This window comes from Trichoplusia ni, chromosome 1, assembly GCF_003590095.1.
Source record: "Trichoplusia ni isolate ovarian cell line Hi5 chromosome 1, tn1, whole genome shotgun sequence".
In the NCBI taxonomy this organism is placed as follows: Eukaryota; Metazoa; Arthropoda; class Insecta; order Lepidoptera; family Noctuidae; genus Trichoplusia; species Trichoplusia ni.
The window spans coordinates 14,468,187-14,491,131 of record NC_039478.1 but is presented as its reverse complement, the minus strand read 5'-3'; the positions used below and the strand labels follow the sequence as shown (position 1 = coordinate 14,491,131).

The following is a 22,945-nucleotide window of genomic DNA, read 5'->3' as shown; positions in this document are numbered from 1 at the left end:
CAGAACACCAGTAAGAAAACTCACAGCTACATGGCAGATTATATTTTCATTGTCTTCTCACAAAATGTACATGATACTCACAAGAACACAGTAAAAAACAATGTGATGTAGACTTTGGTTTGTTTATTAAATTATAAATAAAAAATCTTTCTCTTGAACACACCCAAATACATAATTAAGTTCATAATAAATTAATTTGGTCCCGAAATAAATATATTTAAATAATTAAAGGAAAACTGTAAATAAACAAAAAACAACAACATTAAACAAAAGTACTGATCAATTTTGGCAATGGACTCTACTTACATAATATCTTAAACGAAATAAATAATCTAAATGCGTAACATACATCCAGTCACACAGTATGATTTCAAGCTCACTCCGGTAGTCTCCGCATTAACTAATCGAGACTATATTTACATGATTACATGACAATTACGGAACCAAATATCGCACATGAATACACTGACAGTACACTTAATTGTTAGATAAATCATATGTGTTGCCTAAGAAAAACTATAAAGCTTGTCTAAATGATCGAAATCTCACACAGAAACAACTATATTGATATAGTAATTTACTGGAATGTATTAAAAATCGTGAAGATCGCATTTCATTAGAATTCACATGATAGTAAATATTTTGAATAAGGACAGGTTGGAAAGGTATCCTGGTTACTTACATGACATGAGATCACAATATGTTTGATGAATGTTACTTCACTATACAATTTAAAATATACTAAAATGTTGGTGACATAATAGATATAATCAGTCACCGTATCACTAAGTACATTTTGTGCATTATATTTCATAATTACAAATAAATGCCAAATATTACCAAAATCAGTTTGCATTGCATTGGCTACAAATGTAAAATAAATTACCATTATACAATCTCGACATTATAATTGGTAATAATTACATACAAGAAAGTTATTATCTAATCTTAAATACTCGAAATTTTCTAAGAAAAATTGTTACGATGCATGACTTTAGAACAGCTAATTCATCTTATGACTAGATTGAGTCAGTATTTTCCCTACAGTTCTTAACACTATTCGGAACTTTAAGAAAAACTGACACAATTAATACAAAAATGTAGGAACGATGAAGAAACCAACGAAATACCTGTTAAAGGATATATGCAATAGATACATCAGACAGTCTAGATAAATGAGTTCTACTTGTCCTGTTCCACATTCACTTACGTCTAATTTTCGATTAATAATATTCGTTTCTTCGTTTGAAGCAGCACTAACGTCACTAGTCTCTAAGCTATGGGTCAGATGGCACTCGGTATGCTATCAGACACAGCTTTATACCCTCCACCAGCACTATCTCTTCCACCATCAGCTTCAGTCACATGAACATATTCCAAGTAATTACCTACATCGCTAGTAATATCTTAGAACGTAACTAAACGCTGATGAACTTTCATACGCTTCATAAGTAAAAATAAGTAAGTTGAATACGAGAGTAGCCAAGGCTCGGTATGTATACTATGAAATCAGTTCAATATTTTTTACAGGTACTATAAATTTAAAGTTGCCATAATTACACAGTAAATAGTTGCCACAAAAAATAGTAAAAAAACACAAGAGACAGTTCACATGAAACTATACCTTTGTACAGAAGTAAACCAATAAATAGTGTGAAGTAACAGATTAAGATTGGAGAAGAAGAATAATCTTAGTTTAAAAATAATATATTATGTGTTTAGTAGAGGCAATCTCGTCGCATGGCATGTAGAGCAGAAGTTAGTTCATGTGAACTGGCCCATTCTTTGGTTGTGGTGGTCTACTTCTTCTTGGCCTTCTTCTCGGCCTTCTTGAGCGCTTTGAGATGCTTGTCGTGCGCGGCGCGCAGCTCTTTGAGGCGTCGCTTCATGCGGCGGCGCTCGTCCCCGCCCAGCCCCAGCAGCTTCAGGTCGGCCGAGCTCAGCGCCAGCAGCAGCGCGCCGTCCACGCCGCGCGCCGCGAACGCGCCCGCGTGCCGCTCCAGGCCCTCGCCCAGCCCCGACACCCACTGCCAGACCTGCACACCGTATCAAACTCATCACAATGCCCATGCAGCAGTCAAAACTAATCACGTATGAATCGGACTCGGGACGTCTTGTGACGTCCCGAGTCCGATTTCGTATCCATTTTTATTAGTTGTCATAGCGACCACCGAAATGATCGGTTCATGAGATTCAGCCTGCTAACAGACGAAAGTAGAAAGACTCACTCATATCAATTCAAACGCCCTAAAAATGGAGCTCAACAAATTCCTTACGAATATAAAACCAAAACAAAGAGGATGGGTTACCTGTTGTTTAGTCCAGTGGTTAACCGGATGCGGCTGCGCGGGCGCGGGCGGCGTGAGGCTGGCCTCGGACGCGGCGCTGGACAGCGGCTGCCACGGCACCTCGCCGCCGACTACGCACGCCGGAGCTTTCTTTACTATAACCATAGTCACAGGTCAAATATACTACATATACACCTTGCCGCGATCTACCCACACCAAATGCACTCGGCAAGTCTGCTCTCACTACAGAAACGAAGACTGTTTGTCCTTCGACACTCATCCAATCAAAAATATTTTTGTTATTCAGGACAAACTCGCCTTTAAATGGATTTTATCAGTGTATTTATTTATTTTCCTTTATCTACATTACTAAGACAAATAATAACTACAATTACATAAAATATTTTTCTAGCTACTTAAAGTTACTTATAACACGACAAATTGTAGCATACAAACATTGTGTACTATATTTACATATTGCAAACAATACATTTTAGACTAATATTAAAAAATAACTTAAAATAATCAGATCACCACACCACCACAGAATGATAACATCTCATTGAAGCGAACCAGCACCATCAAACAGATTCCATTCCACAAAGAATAAACACAGACGTCTTTTAGAGCCAGCCATTTTCAACAATTCATATTGTAAAGGCTAGACAAAAATATTGATGGTAGAAATTGGGTCTGTAGTTTTACCCAACATGTATGAACGGATATTTCTAGTTTTCGAGACGCTTAAATCATAAATCTGTCACAAAAACGAAAAGCTGTACTCAAATGACCAAACTTAAAAAACAGAGAAAATGGAGGTCGAATAGATTCGAAGCAACGTGAAGTGTAAGACGTAGTTGTCGTCCGTGTGTTACGAACCTCTGGCGTTGGCCTCGCTGACGGCCTGGCGGATCTCGTCCACCAGGTCGTTGGTGAGCTGCACGGCGTCGGGCTGCGGCGGGCAGGCGCCGGCCGCCAGCCGCCGCTCGCGCTCCGCCAGCACTTGCTTCAGCTGCTCCGCGAGCGACGCGGGCGGACCTAGCCCATCAGATTGAATAATAACGAGCGAGCTCCATAGATGCAACTATCACTAAACTACTCCAACGGGAGTTAGTTGCATCTACACAGTTATTATTTAATCTCATGCATGCCGTTCGAATAAGTTTCAGTCGAACGGATTTCAACGGCGTATTATTTAAGCCCGTGTCGTTAATATACGCTATTATTCACAACACATCATGTAGACACACATTGCGTTTCGTTACACTGTATAAGCTGTTATGTTGTGGAGGTTAAATACAATCGTAAACATTAAGCTGTCTTGAAGATAGTGTTGCTACGACGTCCAAAGGCCTGAGTTAGAACTTATACGAATGTTTAATGGTACACAGAGCACAATAGTTAGAGGGCGACATGTTACTTACACTTACCCGATAGGGGGTGGTGTCGGTGATCCCTGGAGTACACAGCATCATCTGTCGCACTGCCCACTGAACTGCCGCAACTCTGACGCGTGTCACGATGCTAATAAAATAACATTAACATTTTAGCTGTTTAAAATGTTAAAGATTCACACAAACATAAAACATTCCTTATCATTTACTTAATGTCATACCAATAACAATATATAAGATATTTAAAAAACAAACAATATTGTGTGTGAATGTTTGTTCAAAACACTGAATATTCCATATAAGTACCATTCCAATGAATACTCCACGCCACTCAAAATACTAATCCTGCGCAGATGTAGTCGCAGACAACAGCTTGTAAGGCTATATAACTATAATAAATCTAACGTACAAGGATCAGATAATTGGTGAAGACAATAGTTACTCACAGAACTGACGTGAGGTGGTCCCCCCGATGTTGATTCGCTTAGCGACTCGTCCGCCGAGTCATTGTACGAATCGTCCAATCCGTCATACTGTAAATTCAACATTAAAAATATAAAATAATCGATAATGAATGATATAGTGATATTCTACATATCATATACCGAACTTAAGAGTGCTCCAAGATTGGAAAACAAAACTGCTTGATGCTGGACCGAATTGTGCAAAACATAGGGTTATGACAGATGTATGTGACATAGGCCAGATTATCTTGTTTATGATTCGGCAGGAAGTAGAAAGACAGTCCTTTCTGTAGCGAATAATGAGCTAAATCCCTTTGAGAAATCATTTTTAAGGAGGCCAGAGGTAGGTGTGAGTTACGTACGGAGCTAGCGTTGCTGAGCGAGTGCGGCGAGTGCGGCGAGTGCGCGGCGTGGTGGCGGTGGCGCGCCAGGTCGGTGCGCGCGCGGTGCGCCGACGTGTCCAGCAGCGCGCCGCGCGGGACGGCCGCGTCCAGCTCGCGCGACGCGCCCAGCGACGACGCCGCGCTGCTGCACGCGCCCGCCAGCGACGAGCTCGACCTGGTACATGCTACTACTTCAGATGCGCAATAACAACACAAAACGAATCCGTTTCATTCATTTAAACGGTTTAAACACAAAACAGCCCCCGCGTAACCTGCGGTCCGATAACAAGTCTACGCCGCCGTTATTACGGTGATGCGGTGTCGACTCGGCCTAGTGACACGGTATCGAATAGAAAGTATCGATACTGTACTCATGAGTAGTATCGATAAAAAAGTATCGTACTCGTAAAAGAATCGACACAAAAGTATCGATACCTCAAAGTATCGAGTTCTTTGCTCAGGCAGGGCCTTCCTACGCCATACGTTAGTTTGTCAATGTTAGTTAGTAAGTACCGTCTGTACCGTACCTTCATTAAAATGAAAAAATAGCAAATGGTACATAAATATAAGATAAATAAAAACTATCTGTAAGTAAAGCCACAATTTTTTAGTCTAAAATATTATAAATCCCATTCCTCCTCTGTACAATCGCTCAAGAAAAGTAGTTTGTCGAGCCTTTTTGGCGATAGGCGGTTACGGGTTTTAGTAATTGTACTTCCAGCTACTCAACTTGTCAAAAGTACTTGCTAAGTAAAAGTATCGAAAACAAAGTATCGAGTACAAAAGTATCGGTATCAAATGGAAACCTACTCGATACTATAAAGTATCGATACTTTTTTCGTGTCCCTAACTCGGCCCTAAGGCTCTAAATACATAAAAAATACTCAATACCTAAAAATTCAAAAGTTAATGTAATTAAATAAAAGAGAAGCAGTAGCAATTTGTTTGGAGTTGGATCTTGAACCTATTTTTAAATGGAATATTTAAATAAGTCTTACTGCGTTTCGTGAATATTATTCGCCGGCGGGAGAGCAGCATGTGTAGTGTGCACGGCATGCGCGGCGTGCGCGGTGTGCGGCGGCGGCACCGCGGGCGCGGCGGGCGCGGGCGGGGAGCTGGGCGCGGCGGCCGGGGGCGCGGCGGCCGGGGGCGCGGCGGGCATGGGCGCGGGCGCGGGGGCGGGGGCGGGCGCAGGCGACACTACGGGCTTCACTTCTTCCACCGCAGGAGCAGTGACGTCGCCGAGGTCGGGCGGCTCGCATCGCCTCGTCTTGTCTACTTTGGCATATTCGTCTTCTACAGGCGACAAATCTGAGAGATCGCTATCTGAACTCCATGGATCTGTGAAATAAATATTACCTCTTTTTATAGAACATGAATTATGAAGAACTAGTAAATATATTAATACATATTACTTTTAAAATTATAATTCGAATATTTTTGTAATAATCATAACTTACTATTAATCAACAGCGGATCTGGGTCAGGTCGACGCGGCAGGGGCGGTGTTTCGCGACGAGCCGATGGCTCGTGGGGCAGCATCACAGGCAGACCAGCCTTCTTTTGGGTCTCCTGAAAATGAAATCAAATTTAAACTACTGAAGTATCTCTTTACGTCTTCGGGTTCCCTTGTAAGAGGTGCAAGCTTAATATTAGTATTGAGTATGAGACACTTTCTTTTTCTGTTCATACCGTAAATCTCTTTTTCTCTTTTACTAACAACCACGTGACCACAACAACTAAATCGGGGGGATCCTCGTAGTCTTTCGCCTCTCGGGGAAGGAAACGGGTAGTGTCAGACTCTTACTGACTAAACCTAACCGGCGCGTGTTGCTAGCCGCGTTTTATGCCGGCAGGTGTGCGCCCATAGTGTTGCTTTGCGTGCCGGCTGCGACACAGCGGTACTGACCAGCAGCAGCACCTCGAGGCGCGCGACGCGGTCGTGCAGCGCGGACAGCGCGGCGGCGTACTCGCGGTGCGCGTCCCGCAGCGCGCCGCTCCACCACTCCTCGCGCGCCCGCACCAGCGCGCGGGTTCGCCGCCACTCGCGCAGGGCACGACGCGCCTGCAAATCACATATATGCACATGTTAACTTACAAAAATCTAATTTTAATTAACTATGATACCAACTATTGACTTTTAATAAAACTTTACAGCCACATCATATTTTTTTATTCAATTTTTCATCAGGTGCTTCAGTAAAGGTGATAATGTTTCCCAACCCCAGCCACAATTATAACAACTGTTGAAGCGAACACGTGCGTGCTGTGCCCTGCGCCCACCTTGTCGTACTTGCGCTGCGCGCGGTGCGCGGTGTCGGCGGCGGCGGCGAGCGCGCGGCGCAGCTGGTCGTCGGGCGCGCGCTGCTGGCACCAGCTGCGCACGCGCACGCTGATCTCCTCCGAGCTGCCGCCGCCAGACTCCATGCCCACCAACTGACGACGACAGTTACAGAATACAATCAAATGCTAGTCTGGGAAATACTCTTATTGAGGTAAGGGCCCACTGACACGGGAAACCCGTACGAGTAGTGCCCACAAAGCTCTTATCGTTCTAGTGCCACACATGTCTTCGTTCCGAAAAAGAAACGAGACCATACATTCGGCACTTAAGGGTGTCCCTGCCGCCTGCAGCTGCGGAAATTTAAAATTTTAATATCGCACTATGAAGCAATTATAAAATATAGCACTAACCTCTTGAAGAAATGCTCGCAACTCGTTAATCTCGGGGTGTCGCGTCTGTGGCGCGGATGTTTCGGCGGGAGCTGTCTGATTGGAATCATCGTCCTCGGTTTGCTGGCGCCGTTGGCGTTCGCGGGCCGCTCTAAACAAAAAGTAAAATTAACTATCATCGGCCTAGCCTTTTCCCAATTATGTTGGGGTCGGCTACCAGTCTAACCGGTTTCAGCTAACTGCCAGTGTTTTAGAAGGAGCGACTGCCAATCTGACCTCCTCAACCCAGTTACCTGGGCAACACGATACCCCTTGGTTCGACTGGTTGTCAGACTTTTCAAGCTTCTAACTACCTGTAACGACTGTCAAAGATTTAGGAATGACAGCCGGGACCCACAATTTAACGTGCCTTCCGAAACACGGAGGAACTCGTTATAATAAAGATGGTCACCCATCTATGGACCAACCGCGTCAAGCATAGCTTAACCTGTGATCAAATCACTTATGCGGTTATATCTTAGCCACGAGCTCCTCTAATACTAATTAAGTAATTATATTGTTAATTATAACTTTTGACAGGAGACTTTTTTCCCTCTCATTTCTTCATATAATAGTTTCTCTCAAAGCTAAGTATTATTGTAACATACCTTTCTTCTCTTTCTTTGTCGGCGGCGAGTGATTGCCTGATGAGATGGGCTACTTCACTATTTTCAGGGTCCTTCTCACGTCCAATAAGGAACTTTACGGGACCCGATGTGTTTCGAAGCACTGACGCAGCGTATGCTTGCGTAACTCCCACCTGATAACAAAGTTGTACCAAATTAGAACAACAAGAGTTGGAGATGTATTTAAGCAAACATCGACACACACCGAATTTTCAAAAATTTGTGAAAACTGGTTACTTTTTATATGAGTAATAGATACATACCAAGCTTTTGCCGTCGACTTCAATTATTTGATCGTTGACTTGAATTCGGCCATCGCGAGCAGCGGCGCCGCTCTCCGTGATAGTTTTCACAAATATTCCTAACTTCTCAAGACCAGCGTCGGCGCCGACGCCCATACCTGCAAAAAAGGATTAAAATTAATGGCGCGAAGCTTTTAATTTGCATCGGAGATAATTGGGATAAATAGTAGTTTTTTTTAACTACATCATACATACGTCATTTTTAACATTACATCCTGCAACAGTACATCATGTTTTAACATTATCCGCTAACAATCAGCAAGAAATTGCAACACTTTTACATTACAAGACATTTAAAATGTAAACAAAAAATGCAGTAAGTTAGTATGGGAGCACTTTATTCTACTGAAACTTCACTAAACTCCACTATCAGACGTTGTGAGACGGTTTTGGCAGATTGCAAGCCCCCACATTTATAAACAAATATATAAATACATCGAAGACTTAGTCGAATATTTTATGCATCGAAGAAAGATTCGTCGGTAAATGCCTTGCCGTAATACATACCTATAATAGACAAGCCTAGCCCGTCGGATCCCTTGACCAAGTCCACAGGGAAGACGTGCATCTTCTCGACGCGTTTCTCGAGCTCGTACTCTGCGCTGGCGGCCACGGGGTCCACGTCCTCGTTGCGGCGGTCGTACTCTCGCACCGAGTGCGTCGAGAACACACGCATCGGATTCGTGCTGCGCAATCAAGAATACTGTGATTTAAAGAAGCTTCACAAACTTAAATATTATTAGTCAATTTCTATAATCAATAGTGTTAAACAATTTTGTCTCATTTTATATATGTCAACTCAGGCTCATTCTAATCAAAACTTCTACTGTAGTTTAAATAAATGAAAGCGGGCGAACAAAAACTAGTCTTCAAAGTTGTGTGGCAATTGTTTTTAATGCTAGATTTGGTTTAAGGCATTGAAATTACCTGAATTTAACTTTGGTATTTTTCTTGACGAATACTGGAGGGTAGTAATCATCTTCTTCATCCTCTTCTATAGGCGGAAGTCCGGCAACCTAAGAATTAGCAATCGTTTTTAAATGGCCAAGAACGTCGAACGTCGAACGTGAAGTCAAATAATATCAGCTTAAGATATCCCATCGCTCTAACACAAACAAGTTTTGTGGCAGTTAAAAATGAATTAGCAGTGATAATCAAGATTGTGGATTTCGTATGTTAAATAGTTGAGAGTAAGTTGATTACCTCAGTATAGAAGTGTCCATCTTCAAAGTAGTGTATGCCGTTCTCCTCGCCGAGCTCCCGCAGCTGCTGCGGCGGGTAGTGCTCGAAGATGGGCACGTCCGCGGCGGGCGCGGCGGCGGGCGCGGGCGGCGCGGCGGGCGGCGCGTGGCCCGCGGGCCCGGCCGGCGGCGGGGGCGGCGAGCTCGCGTCCGTCTGGCGCCGGTCGCCGCCCGCCATGCCCGTGTCCGCTTCCAGCGATACGAACTCGTAGCTCTCGTCCACTGACTGCATACTGGAATTATTCATATTCACGTTGCTATTTTATTTTGATTAAAACGACTTGCTTGGGAATAGTTACATTTAAGTACAGAATAATTTGTTTGTACATGCTAATTCACATACGTAGTTATGAAGTTCGAATTAAGTGATAATTTGTAGACTTACCTCTCATACGAGAGCACGGACTGGTAGCTGTCGTTGAGGGACACGCCATTATCGTGCGGCAGCGCGTGCGGCGACAACATCGCCACGATTTCCTGCGCCTGCTCATCCGACAGCAGAGCTTCTTGCCTGTACAAAAGAACAATTACTTAAGTATATAACTTTGCATACGCCAGCCTGAAACCACATTGAATTAACCGAAGACTACATTCATCCATGAGACAAACTACGCACACAACTTATGATGCGCTTTAACTACTTACTATATACCATATACTATTCTTGCACTAGATTTCAACCACAAGACAGTTCTGAATCCAATATACGATGCGTAGAGAATAAAAGCACATTTAAAAAGCATTCTACCTACTGAACATTGCACAATAGAAGAAAACAACAGTTTACAAATGCCCGAGCTTACCTAAGTTTTTTCTCCAGAATACTGCAAATATCAGGCAATAATGAAGCGTTGTGCGGACAGGCAGCATGCAAATAATAAAAATAAGACATTTAATTGTATACTAAGCATTATGAATAAGTCCTGAAAAAAGAAAATATTGAAATAGCAGTTTCAATGTGTGAACAGAATACATAAGTGTAACGTAAAAAATACAGAAGAACATCGTGAAATGTACAGACAAGTGAATAGAGCATGCATTGTAGACAGAAGCTCCAGATGCATCACGAGAGCTTCAACAAGAATTAAATGAACCACCAAGTAAACATCGATGAATAGCGCGATTACATCGAGGAAGAAAGGTGTGACGAATATTAAACAGCTATTTAGTTCCGCATAGCGTACGTGCCTCAGATAAAGTAATTAAACAGAACCAATGTGACGCCATATTACCACATTAAAATTGTAATGTAAAACGCATTTTTAATCTATTTTAATATAAGCTACGGCTTCCGCATCATAACCCGGTCTGTAGCAACTTTAGTAATTGCAATTATAATCTATTAAAATAAGTCGATTATAGCGTGTATAAATTACTAACCATTAATAACCACATATTATAAGCAAAAATCTACTATCAATTTATCTAATAAGTAACTAATAACTATTAATCAAGATATTAGAAGGAAATTTCAGTGTCAGGCCATTTTAAGGATCGATCACAATAAAATAAAGATAAAGGCATTATAAAATGAGTATCAATTGAAAAACCTTCCGAGTTTACGTCCAAAAAATCAAATCTAGTATAAGAGTGTGGGACAGTAGTAGTGATGCATGATTATAATATATAGAGGGTCACCTCGAGCTGAGCAGTATCTCGGCCTCGTCGGGCGTCATGCTGTCGGGCTGCTTGGAGTCGGCGTCGGCGTCGTCCCAGCGCGCGTCGGCCGCGTCGCCGCCGCGCCCGCTCTCGCCGGACGCGTTCTCGCCCTCCGACACGCTCCATTGGCTAGTGGTCGATTTGTCGAGCACCTCTATGGAGCCTTGGCTCGCCTCGCTCACGACTACACCAGAATCCTAGAAAACCAATCCAATTATTAAGTGCTTATTGCTGTCGAAGAAAAGCCTAAGAATTAGTACGGATAATGTACGGTATCGTTTCAAGGTAAACGTATCATATTTTTAAAAGAGACATTTTCTTCACTGTGTTCTTATTGGAACTTCATGTATAAAACCTTCAAAGCCCCTAAATGGCTAGCACACCCACACAGTCGGCAGTTAACAAACGAGGTTTTGAAGTGCCGGTTCCGGAATTTAAATGATGGTCAATAGTCAAGACTGGTCCAATGAAATGGTTCGAGGTCACGAATTAAATCAGTACCTACGTATTAAAATCCAATGAATATTGTTTGTGAATACCTGTTGCAGCACGGAAAGAGTATCGGGATCTGATCGTGCCCGCTCCGCGTCACGTATGTCCCGGGTGAGCGGCGGCGGCGGTGGCGGTGGTTCTCGGTAGTCTGCGGGCCGCAGTCGAGCCACCACTTCGGGAGAAGGCTCGTTGAACCCTCCCTCATCAGACACACTGGACGCGCGGGAACCGCTCCGCCGCGGCGTTTCTTCTGCCTCGGACGACTTGCGACCTCCGCCCGCTGTACCATAACAACATTACTTACTAGAAGAAAGCTATGAACCTACTCACATTCTTTAAGATCTACCTACATCGGGCATATTATGTGGTTTATTAACTTAACGTGATGACTATGAACCCGATTTGAACCAAGTTTATTTGCTCTGGCTAAAGAATAATAATCACGTTCTACTTTGCGCTCGAAGATATATTCTAGTCGATGCAAATGAATCATACTACAGAAAACACTGCTTAAAAGAAATTCTTCGTCTCAATGAAAATCAGTAAAATACGTTCTCCGAAGAGCGAGTACGGAGCAAATTTAGGCTAATGATCTAGTTATTTTTAACGCAGTTACTCTACTTCCGCAGAACGGGCAGGTGGTGAATATACAGGTGCCCAACATAAACAAACGTTTAATAACTATTCGGTTATTCTAATGCAAACTCAGGCCACATATTTGACTATACCAAAACATGTGGACGTTTATATTAAACAATAATTTTACTGAACGCCCTTTTGCGACTATGTGTCCCCTAAATGACATCAACTCCAGTCGCAAAAAAAAACGTTTTAATTTTATCAATACGTGGAATGCCGTCGTGACGTAGAATGCGCGAACAGAATTCAAAATCTCGGTAAACGTAGGGGATGTAAAGACAATAAGTAAGAAATATGCTGACGTTGATCACGAAATAACGTTTTTTCATACTACAAACGCGCTCGCACCTTGTGTGATACAAAAATCTCTTGGAATTTACTATTTGTTTACAATTCGCCTGCGTTACATTTTTGTTTCCCATCCGAAGATAATTAAACAGGCACATCCTCATAAAGAATTGTTTGATAATACAATACTCTGACTAATCAACATTTATAATTATCTATGAAATGCATAAATTTGCAACCGTTAGAACGATCACGCGATCTCCCGAGACAACGAGAGCCAGTCGTGCCCACTTAACTAATTAAAACTCAACTACAGACTACATAGTATCACAAATTGAGATAGAACTATATCGCCACTGGAAGTTTGTGTATCTTCGTATGATGCCAGTAGAAACCTAACATTTTATTTATACATTATCAGGTAAAATTCGGGTGACAAAAGAATGAGGGGAACTAAAAATAGATACAAATAAAAATAGTATAAAGCCGAACGACCCAATAGACGGATACTAACTTTCATTATATTCAAAAACCTGAAAGTATGAGTATAATATTTATTTAGTATTCCTGTATACAAATAAATTTTTCGAATCAACATCGTAGCAATACTGTAAAAGATTAAAATTTAAGGATTTTGAAGCTAAACTTAAGAAGCCTAACTATATTGTTGGATATTCGATTTACGTGTGATAAATATGAAGGCAACCTTCCAAAAAAGGCTGTCATAATTTGAACTAATGTTTCCAGATGTAGAGTGTCTCCCCACGCTAACATAACTTCAAAATATATCCGTTTATATACAATTTACATTTGCGCGGTATGCTAATACTAAGCCTTTGTTTCATACTTTGAACATTGAAATACCTTGTTTCAATAGAATAATGATAAAATATAATTACATACAAATAAGTAACTACGTACTTAATAAAGTATGTCGATACAAGTAGCATTCTAAACGACTGCTTAAAGATCCTTCGGCAAGTAAAAGTCTGTAGCCTTTTTTATAACAGCAAAAAATACCTGCCATATTTTAGACATAACCCTATTTTAGAACTAGCCACATAAAAAAATTGCGTACCAGATAATGTCTTGACGAAGAATTGTCAATTATATATTTTTGTAATCGCGTAAGTGCAATTCGACTCATAGACTGAGAACGCTCTAGATATCATAATAATGTTTATGCAACAACAATGATTATAGTAACTGACCGAGGCAACAGCCGCAGAGGCGCATGTTGAGCGAGCGCATGCGGCGGGCACGGACACCCGCCACATCACCGCACCATCGCCGCCGGCGTCCCGACCCTCCTCCGAGCACTCTCACGTGGACAATCACTTCCAAGCGACGTATTTTGTTTGCCTTTTATAACTCTTACAAGAAAACATAAGCTCTCAGTAAGCTAACTGAACGATATCACAAAAGAGAGAATACTTGAATTAAAACTGTTCATCATGTTAAAACCGCAAATTAGTTTCAATCGAAAATCGTATTCGAACCCCGGTTCCCAGAGCACTATGTAAACAAATACAACCACAGATAAGTAGGTATAAATGCAACAAATAAAAGAAAAAGTTTATGCACTCTCTACAGAACAAAAACAAAGTTTTCTGAAGCGTAAGTATCTCGCGCTTGCTTTTTTGACAGTCAACATTTAAGAGAAACAATAACATGACGCGAATTCTTCGTAGGCAAAACATATACTATTGTTTTTACAACGTTTGAATCGTTGCTCAATGAATGTAGCATTTAGGCTAGAAATGGACGCACACCGGTCAGAACGAGACGACTAGAAACAAAATGAGAAAGAGCATTGGTGAGCTTACAACTACAGAATTGATAATAGGCTTAAGAGGGACCATTTGAACTTTCTGCACAAAGTTTATCGTGCAATGAATATATTCTTGTCCGTTACAATGGTCAGAGAGACAATTTTTTTGATTTCCAATCACGAAATTTCACTGTTTTTTCTCGATGCATGAGCTTTTGCTGGTCTTCTCACAAAATGAGTTTAAAAGTCACACACTGTTTCATTAAACAAATAAAGTAACGCGGTATCTTACGATTGACACAATAAAGAGAGGTGAAGAGAGTAATCAATTGTCAAAACGGTCCCGTTAAGTGTCGGTGTAGTAGTGTAGCGTATAAGGGGAGCGCGCAGGGCGACGTCGCTCGGGTTACTGCGTCGCGACGACGGAGGCGGCGGCGGCGCCGGAGCATCTAAATCGGGATCGACTCGCAAGTCTCGCAACGACTCAAATACCTTGACTTCCTCAATATTACATTGAACCCACTGAACATAAGACCGCTAAACGTACGTCAATCGACGCCCACTGTTCCTTATGATTTAGCTCTCATGACAGCGGCATAGTCTACATTCAACATAAAAAATAGTATTTGATCCTTAAAAAATCTGTTATATAGTTACTTGAAAAACAGTACCTAATTAATTAAATTATTTATTATTATATTTATAAATTATAGCATTGGTTACTCGTTCCGATCTCAATTATACTATTTTTATGCCTATCTACGTCATACGTTGTTATCATTTCTTTTGGAAGATGATTAAAAGATAAAATATAACAAAATGAAGATAAATAGTATGTTGTGTTGATTCTAATAGTAAAACATTGAAATATATACAAGAAAACATACCAGGCGATGGCGAAGCTTGTAGCGAAGCTGGGGGCGAACTCTCCAAACAATGCACAGGAGACGCTAATGGCGACACTAGCGGGGAGCGTGGCGCATCCTCTGATTTGGCTGGACATGTAGGAGACTCCGGCGTAGAAGAACGACGCCTTGTTTTTTCTTCCCACTCTCCACTATAATCTATCGATTCATAAGCATCTTCGTCCAAAGTTTTTGATGACCTTGACCCATTATCAAGTGTGACTGGACTTTGCGGAGACGCATGATCCGATTCATTTTTATTTTCTGTTATTTCGTTAGATTGTGACAACAAAGGTGAGCCGTAGGATGTACCACTAGGCGTATATCCCTCAATTGGAGCAACTGCATCAGTGACATCATCCAGGGAGGAGGTGAATGCGCGATCGTTGGGTAAAGGAGACACCGAAGACTCGCGTTCGATGGTATGCAAACATTCTTTTTCATAGTATACTGGTGAAATTGGCGATTTTGAAACTCTGGCCGATGGCGAAGGGGATTTTTGATTTCGAGGTATCAAGACAGGTTCTGTCGTAACTGTTGTAGTATGTAATGGTGAAATAGGTGATGTTCTTTCAATAGGATTTGGCATAGAACTAGGTGGTTGTTGTTGATCACTTGATGTATGTATTAGCAATTCATTATTTGCATTTCTTTCAGTCTCATCCAGAGGCAACGTTGGTCTTACGCTAGAATTACTTTTCTCAGAAGATCCTATTATAAGTTGAGATGGAGAGTCAACTTTGTTTTTGTTAGGAGAGTTCAAGTTGTCTCTCCTAGCGGAGGGTGAAACTAAAGACTCGTTTCTTGGGACCGGTGACACTGAACTATTTGGTCTTGACGACACCGAAGTAACGTTTTTTATAGGACTTGGAGATTTCGTATTAGGTATAACACGACTTACTAAGGAAGAGGGAAGAGTAGTAGGCCGTTCTACTTGAGAGTCCCCGGCACATGGCGAAAGCGGTGGAGAGTAAACACGAGAAGGAACAACATATCTTTCAGGAATTTCAGGTGATTTTCTTTCCTGATAACCACTAGAATATCTATTAGAGTCCACTTTTGATTCATCACTTCGAGTTTGGCGAGATTTATTGAAGTGTGCTGTCCAATTCCGTTGTTTTTCTATTAGCTCCTTGTTAAATCGCCTGTCTGGTTTCTCAGGTTTAGGTAAAACACTCGGTTTAACGGGTTTTGGCGGTGGTGCTGATGCGCCATTGGCGAGACGATCGCCATTAACAGCAGGGGCCGGCATCGGCGTTGGAGTTACAATACGTCTGGGTGGACTCACGGACCCTGCAGAACTAGAACGCGATCGCGCTGGTGCTGGGGGGGTCACTCCGCGTGTACCCGCAAAACTGGCCGCAGCAGACGGTGATTTCTCAATTCGAAAACCACGATTTTCTTCGCCCAATTTTTCAAATAGTGCACGAGCATTATTGAATCGTGCTAAATGACTCTCGGTCCGGACGCCACTGACGTCGCTACCGCGAACTTCGTCTTCTTCCTTTGAAGGCATCCCTTGAAATATATTCGCGATCTTTGAAACTTTAGTGCCTGAATGTCTTTTCTTGCACTCCTCCATACTAACCGGGTATGCCCGTTTTAATCCGACCTGTAAAAATAAATTATCAATATAAATATTTTATCACTACCATTGAGAGAATAATAAATAGAACGCTCATGTATGACTTTGATAAAGTAAAATCAGATAGGCACGATATGAACGCGTTCTGGCGCAAGTAGTTAGCGCTCGGAACGGGCACCGCCGCGCGACTCGCAGTCGCCTGGCCCAGGTTGGCTTGATTATTCTCAGTGTTAAATTAACTTGAGATAGCGATAGTGCTGATAACAAAGCATTCTTATTTAAACGGCTAAATCTGATATTTCGGTGTTTGTTAACGTGCAAAATATCAAGCATGATCAGCTAATGACTACTATTACCGAAAATTATACCGCGAAGTGCTGAGAATATGATGGTAAAGACATATTCTCCACATTATACACCATACTATTTTACTTAAAACAGCACACATGGGTATCAGGTACCTACAGTTAAAGCGTGAGCGCACACATAAGTGTGAATCACACGCACTACTGATATTTCTAAAATAATAAGCGATAAGATGGCTGTGATAACAAAGATAACTTACAATTCGATCAGTAATTAAGGAACCCTTATTGTTTGTTCTTCAGACGAATTAAGAACGTGAATAATTAAACACGCAACAGCATTCGCAATGTTAAGAAAAAAAGTTTTGAGTATAATATTATTTTTTTGTGTGATTACAACAGTGACAGCTAAGTGTGATGTGGCAGAAGTTTGTGTGACTGATCTACAACAGTCAGATTGCGACCCGCAAATCTTAGTGTCAAATTCGCACATATTTGGGTGCTGTCCATCATGTCAAACCCCTAGCGGTATGTTAATATTTTGTATGGAAGAGTCAAACGGACGGAACGGATTTTGTTCAAATACGTATAAATAAACTAAAGGTGTATTAAATTTCACTCACATCGACTTGTCGGAAGTTAAGTTATTCGATCTAGTCATTGCCAACCGCAGTCTCCGGGAAAGAACTTATTACCTTAGAGAAAATGCCCGGTTGTGGGTGTTCAATTAATTAACATTTGAATCGATTGCAAAACAACGAATTCGCTCCGAGCAATACGTTCATACCCATTGTGTACTCTTAGTCATTGATAAGATACGGTATAGACATATTTGCCGAGCGATGTCACAAAGAAACAAATAATATAGAGTGCAGTCCAAGAATAAGAATACGTATAGGAGCTCTTCGTGGTTGTTACACGAATTGTACAACATTTTTCTTAACTAATATAACACTTTTACTTCACCTATATTATGTATCGATACAATTAAATTTCCTTAGTTGTTCAAAAAACAAATATACGTGAGTACATTTACAAAATATCATAAATAACGTTGCTATTTCTAGGACTTCTGCCGGAACCTAGTGGTTGCAAACCTCCGTCTAATTGTTTACCCGATGGACGATACGCACCAGTGCAATGCAAAGGCGACCAGTACACTGGCAGGTACTACTTACCAGTTGCTTCTAGTAAGTTAAAATCAATATAAGGACGCTCGGCGGAGACCAATTCCATACATAATATTTTCCACTTATCATAAATTAATTATTATCAAAAAAATCAAATAGATACAGATCAGTTATAAGACTTATAAGTATTTACTTCGGTGATTATCACATTTCTGCTGAAGAACGACTTAATACAGTATTCAATAAAAAAATTGCAAGTAGATAGAGATATGAATGAAATTATTTATTACTTGACTAAATACATTTCCGTGATACGTTTTTCTGTAGATGTTTTTGCTCTGATGAAAATGGAAAGAGAATATTCGGACAAATGTGGAGAAGTGATGCAAGTGAAATGACTTGTGGTAAGTTTTTATTGGCCTATGTCCAGCTGTGGACCTCGATAGGCTGAATTTATTTATTGCTGTTGTTATTGTACCTTAAATAATAGTTGTTTTAATATAATAATGAAATTAACCTGAATCTTAAACATAATTAGGTGATGTGAACATTTTGCTGAGTCATTCATCACTGGATGTTGCATCTTTCCAAATTTTAAAGATGACAACTTTCATATTTGCCACTATTGGTCAACATATTTTATTATCACTAATATTTAGCAATAATTAAGTAGTTTGAGGCATAAAGTGGGCTGACGACACGGAATTTTTAATAAAATGGTATGTTTAATCGATTTATTTCACGAAATCAAACAATAATTTCACAGTATATCTTGCCATAAATAACGTCAAAACATCACTGTGTGACAGAAACATATATTTTTAATGCCACAAAATAACTCATATTAAAAGAGTTTTCACGTTTTCAGTAAATTAAACTAAAATATTTTCTAGCTTGCAGCCGTAGAAGAGCTGAGTTAGAAGCTATTGGAGGAAGAGTTGTGACACTTCACTGTACTCCGAATGGGGATTACGAATCACTTCAGTGTGATGATGGGATGTGTTGGTGTGCACAACCTAAGACAGGGTTTCCGACCGTCGTGCCAGTGCCTGAGAGAGACATGACTCAACTACCATGCTGTACGTATAACAACTCAACTGCCATAGAACAATATTAATAATAATATATATTTTCCTAAGAATAGGAAAAATCTCAAAAAGCAGAAGAGGAATATAATTGAACATATTGCATTTATAAAGAAGTGATCTAGGCACCTTGTTAGTAATGAAATACCCTTAGTGGAAGAATATTTTTTTCAGTCTCTGGACATATTACTGCTGAGCTGTTACATATATATTTTAAATGCTTTCTCCGAATTTACTAACGTAACGTGTTCAAAGCTTGTTCTGAAATCATCAAAACATTTGCATTTTATTTCTGGGGCAACAGTTGCAGTGGCGTGACAAAGTTCTTCGCCTCAAATCAAAGTGCTTAATATTATTGAAGTATCATCCCGATACTTCAATAATATTAAGAAATCAATCCCTGTTAAAATATGATTCGCTTGTCGAGAGGTAACAACAGGATACAACAATATTCACAAGTGATTCAGACTCGAGATATTGAGTGGCCAAAAGAAATTGTATACAATCAGTATGACAAAGAGCTATAAAACACTTGCTCTTGCCAACATAGTGCATTTATGTCATTGAAATTACGGAGTATATTTTAGCCGCATAGTTTTTCCACAGAAGATCTCGATATGAAAGAAAAAACAGACTATAGTTCAAAAATTATTATTTTCAAAAATCATGTACCTTTACGCTAATATTAAGTTAAAGAACGCACTGTACTCTACTATTTTATTATGATAAAAGGAATAACAGATACATATTATAAATATGAATCGCTGATAGTGTTTATCAAATCGACCCAAAAATATTTAAATGACAACTTTGGCACTAACAATAATCTCCTTGTATCTTAGATAGCCCATTATCGACCGGGGAGCAATATCTAAGGAAATGCGAAAGCTTAGTTTTAGCCAATCAGAGGATCCAGCAAGAACAATCAGATCATGGTACTGTATTCCTCGGGAATCCTACAACATTTTGCGAGTATGATGGAAGCTATGGACCCTACAAAGTTGTAAACGGAATGTAAGTACATTTTCGAGCTTATTACGTCGTGTCTGACGATACGAGTTTATTTAAATATGTCCGTAAATTGTACAGAAAATCTATTTGAAAGTGTAAATCTATGTGAGTTTTAAAATATTTCAGAGCATACTGTGCAGATCGAGACGGAGAAATACTTGGTGCCTGGCAGGTTGTCTCGAGTGATACAGCTGGAATGACTTGCAGTAAGTGAAAAGGGGTTTTTTATATAAATCATGAAAAATAGGTAGGTTAAGTTGCTTTAACATAGCTAGCTAAGCAAACTTTCTCCAAAAGACTATTAGTTTCATATAAACAGAATATTTAGTCATGTATCGGAAGGTATTAAAACCAATCGGAAATTACTCATGTGCACTATAAAGGTTAAATATTATAGTTGCGCAGCCGAATTTCACACACCGACAAATTTAATATAAAAGTGCAAGTAGTGCAACAGTAACGTTTGTCAATGAATAATGATAATACATATTTGATTGGTATAAGGGTTTATATTTCAGAATAGTAGAAACTAGAAGATTAGAAACCATTAAAACCTATCTAAAGTTAAGGCTAATTATATTAATAGTTTGGGCATTTGCTGGATATTTCGATCCAGTTTCTGCATAGATTTTTACAGTTGTATAGAATAGTTATTGCTAGCTCGTATTGAGTATAAGACCATATACATTTTAAAAGAATAATCCGGCATTTTCCAGTATAATAACTAGATGTCTTCCTAAAGAACAGGTAATCTCTATTGTGCGTGTTTATGTTTTTATAAATGTGTATCGAAGAGCGATTGAAAACAATCTCATATTGCCCATAAATTTACATATCAAACAAGATAGGCTGTAGGGCATCGGTGTACCGTTAGCATGGCTTATTCGCATTGTGCCACAGCGACCGGTTGTCGGCCGTGACCCTGTTCCCGATATGTTGTACGGTTCCACCCATCCTACCATTCAGCTGGAATGCGGAGACTATCAATACCTCACCAATTAATTTATTTTTATAATGTTTAATCTCAACCTTAGTATTGCTAAATCTTTCTTCAAATGCAATTCGAAAGATATAAAGGAGATTGATTATTTACTTATATTTATACGTGATATATTTGTCGAGCTGAATGTATTTAAAATTATTAATCTTCATGGTGCTTCGAAAACATATTTTTAGGTTATTTAATTCGGCGTAATAGTGACCATGTTCTGTTACATTTAGAATATGTTAGTTACAATTCCAGGAAATACATCGGCAGAATATTTTTCTTATAATTCTCATACTCCATAGTAAAAAGTTATCTTTTTTACTACAGATTGCGCGCAAGACACCATGATCTACTTCCCTGAGCGCGGTCTGTCGGTGACAGCGGTCTGCCAGGCGAACGGCAACTACCGTCCGAACCAGAACGTGGGCGATGTGTACTACTGTGTCGATAAGGACGGCTACCATATAGAACTGTTAGACGCATGGCCAACTGACAATTGTGCCAGTTATGCTTAAAGCTCATATTTTCGAGCTTTTGACTCTTCAACAGTAACTGCATATTTACGAGTTTTCTCTTTTAACAACATTTTTGTATGGTTTTTGTTATAAACTTATTTTTGTCTCATTTATCATCTAATATTTTATTTTGATATTATAACAAGTTTTACAAATATTTTATTTTTACCCTTTTGAGAACAGACTCTAAGTTAGTTAACCTTTTCTCCACTGCTGCACTGCAGCGAAATGATAACATACAAAGAAATGAAAGTTTAAATCGATTTTGTCTATAAGTATATGGTATAATGTGCGGTCAGGTGAACAAATAACGGATTCTCGCATCTTAGATCACAGCTTGTGTGCACACATCCATGCATACAGGAATAATAATCTCATCACTGTTCGAAAGCAGCTTGGCAAAAATCTGTTTACTTAGTCCACTTTTACGATTGACTATACTTTTACTTTTAGCATATCATATAAAGATGAGATGCCTTAAAATGGGACGCTTAGCAGATATTATCAAGCACTAGTAACACATTCACCCTATCGACGAGGATATAGGTGAGATACAGTAAGGTTAATGTCGTAGCTTTACCGCGATCGTGTTGACTATAGGTAAACCTCATACTTCTTACAAGATTCGTACTTACCGGATAAATGGATGCTTATTAGAGGAGCCAAGTACCGCGTAGCGCGTGTCATCCGACGCCGGAGCGCCGCCGCCCGCTCGCCGCGCAAACTCTTCCATCTGGAACACGCGACTTGGGTTACCGGTGCCACACTGCCGCTCTGGCCTGACCACACCTCACCTGCTACCACACGGCAAGGTCGTATTGCTTTTATTGCACAAAATTTTGTGAAAAATATCAAGTGAGTGCAATTTGTAACCGCTAGGAGAATAGGCAACTAGAGTAACTTCAAAGTTATTGTTAGAATTGTCTTACCTAAGAAATACTAAAGTAACTGTACTACCTAGTTGGTTTCAGTTTGTGTAAAGATCTGAAAAGCTTTTTAAGTAATACGATACGATCCCGAAGTGTTTCTGCGCTACATTATGTAAGTATGATTACCGACCGGATGCTTTGATATGCTTTTCTGGACCCAGGAGTTCTGGAGCGTATTGCTTTAGACATGTATTTGAAATAATAAAGGGATGTACAGTGTAAGACTGTAAGGT

At 40.2% G+C, this 22,945-nt stretch overlaps 2 protein-coding genes across 2 annotated transcripts; one reads left to right on the top strand and one right to left on the bottom strand.

Annotated features, from left to right (window-relative positions):
* Nucleotides 1-525: 525 nt before the first annotated feature.
* LOC113496879 lies at nt 526-19,070 on the bottom strand. The gene is made up of 22 exons (XM_026876258.1): nt 18,702-19,070; nt 15,147-16,776; nt 11,609-11,841; nt 11,049-11,266; nt 10,214-10,234; nt 9,796-9,921; nt 9,373-9,643; nt 9,097-9,185; nt 8,677-8,855; nt 8,131-8,267; nt 7,850-8,001; nt 7,224-7,353; nt 6,813-6,965; nt 6,439-6,594; nt 5,990-6,101; nt 5,528-5,870; nt 4,509-4,704; nt 4,129-4,215; nt 3,719-3,812; nt 3,168-3,326; nt 2,310-2,443; nt 526-2,036 (listed from the first exon to the last, which is right to left on the bottom strand). The coding sequence occupies exons 1-22, from the start codon at nt 18,765-18,767 to the stop codon at nt 1,800-1,802; spliced, it is 4,923 nt and encodes a 1,640-aa protein (XP_026732059.1). The 5' UTR covers nt 18,768-19,070; the 3' UTR covers nt 526-1,799.
* Nucleotides 17,359-21,955, top strand: LOC113496887 (thyroglobulin-like). The gene is made up of 7 exons (XM_026876271.1): nt 17,359-17,582; nt 18,122-18,221; nt 18,512-18,588; nt 19,078-19,263; nt 20,112-20,283; nt 20,407-20,486; nt 21,596-21,955. The coding sequence occupies exons 1-7, from the start codon at nt 17,402-17,404 to the stop codon at nt 21,781-21,783; spliced, it is 984 nt and encodes a 327-aa protein (XP_026732072.1). The 5' UTR covers nt 17,359-17,401; the 3' UTR covers nt 21,784-21,955.
* Nucleotides 21,956-22,945: the final 990 nt, after the last annotated feature.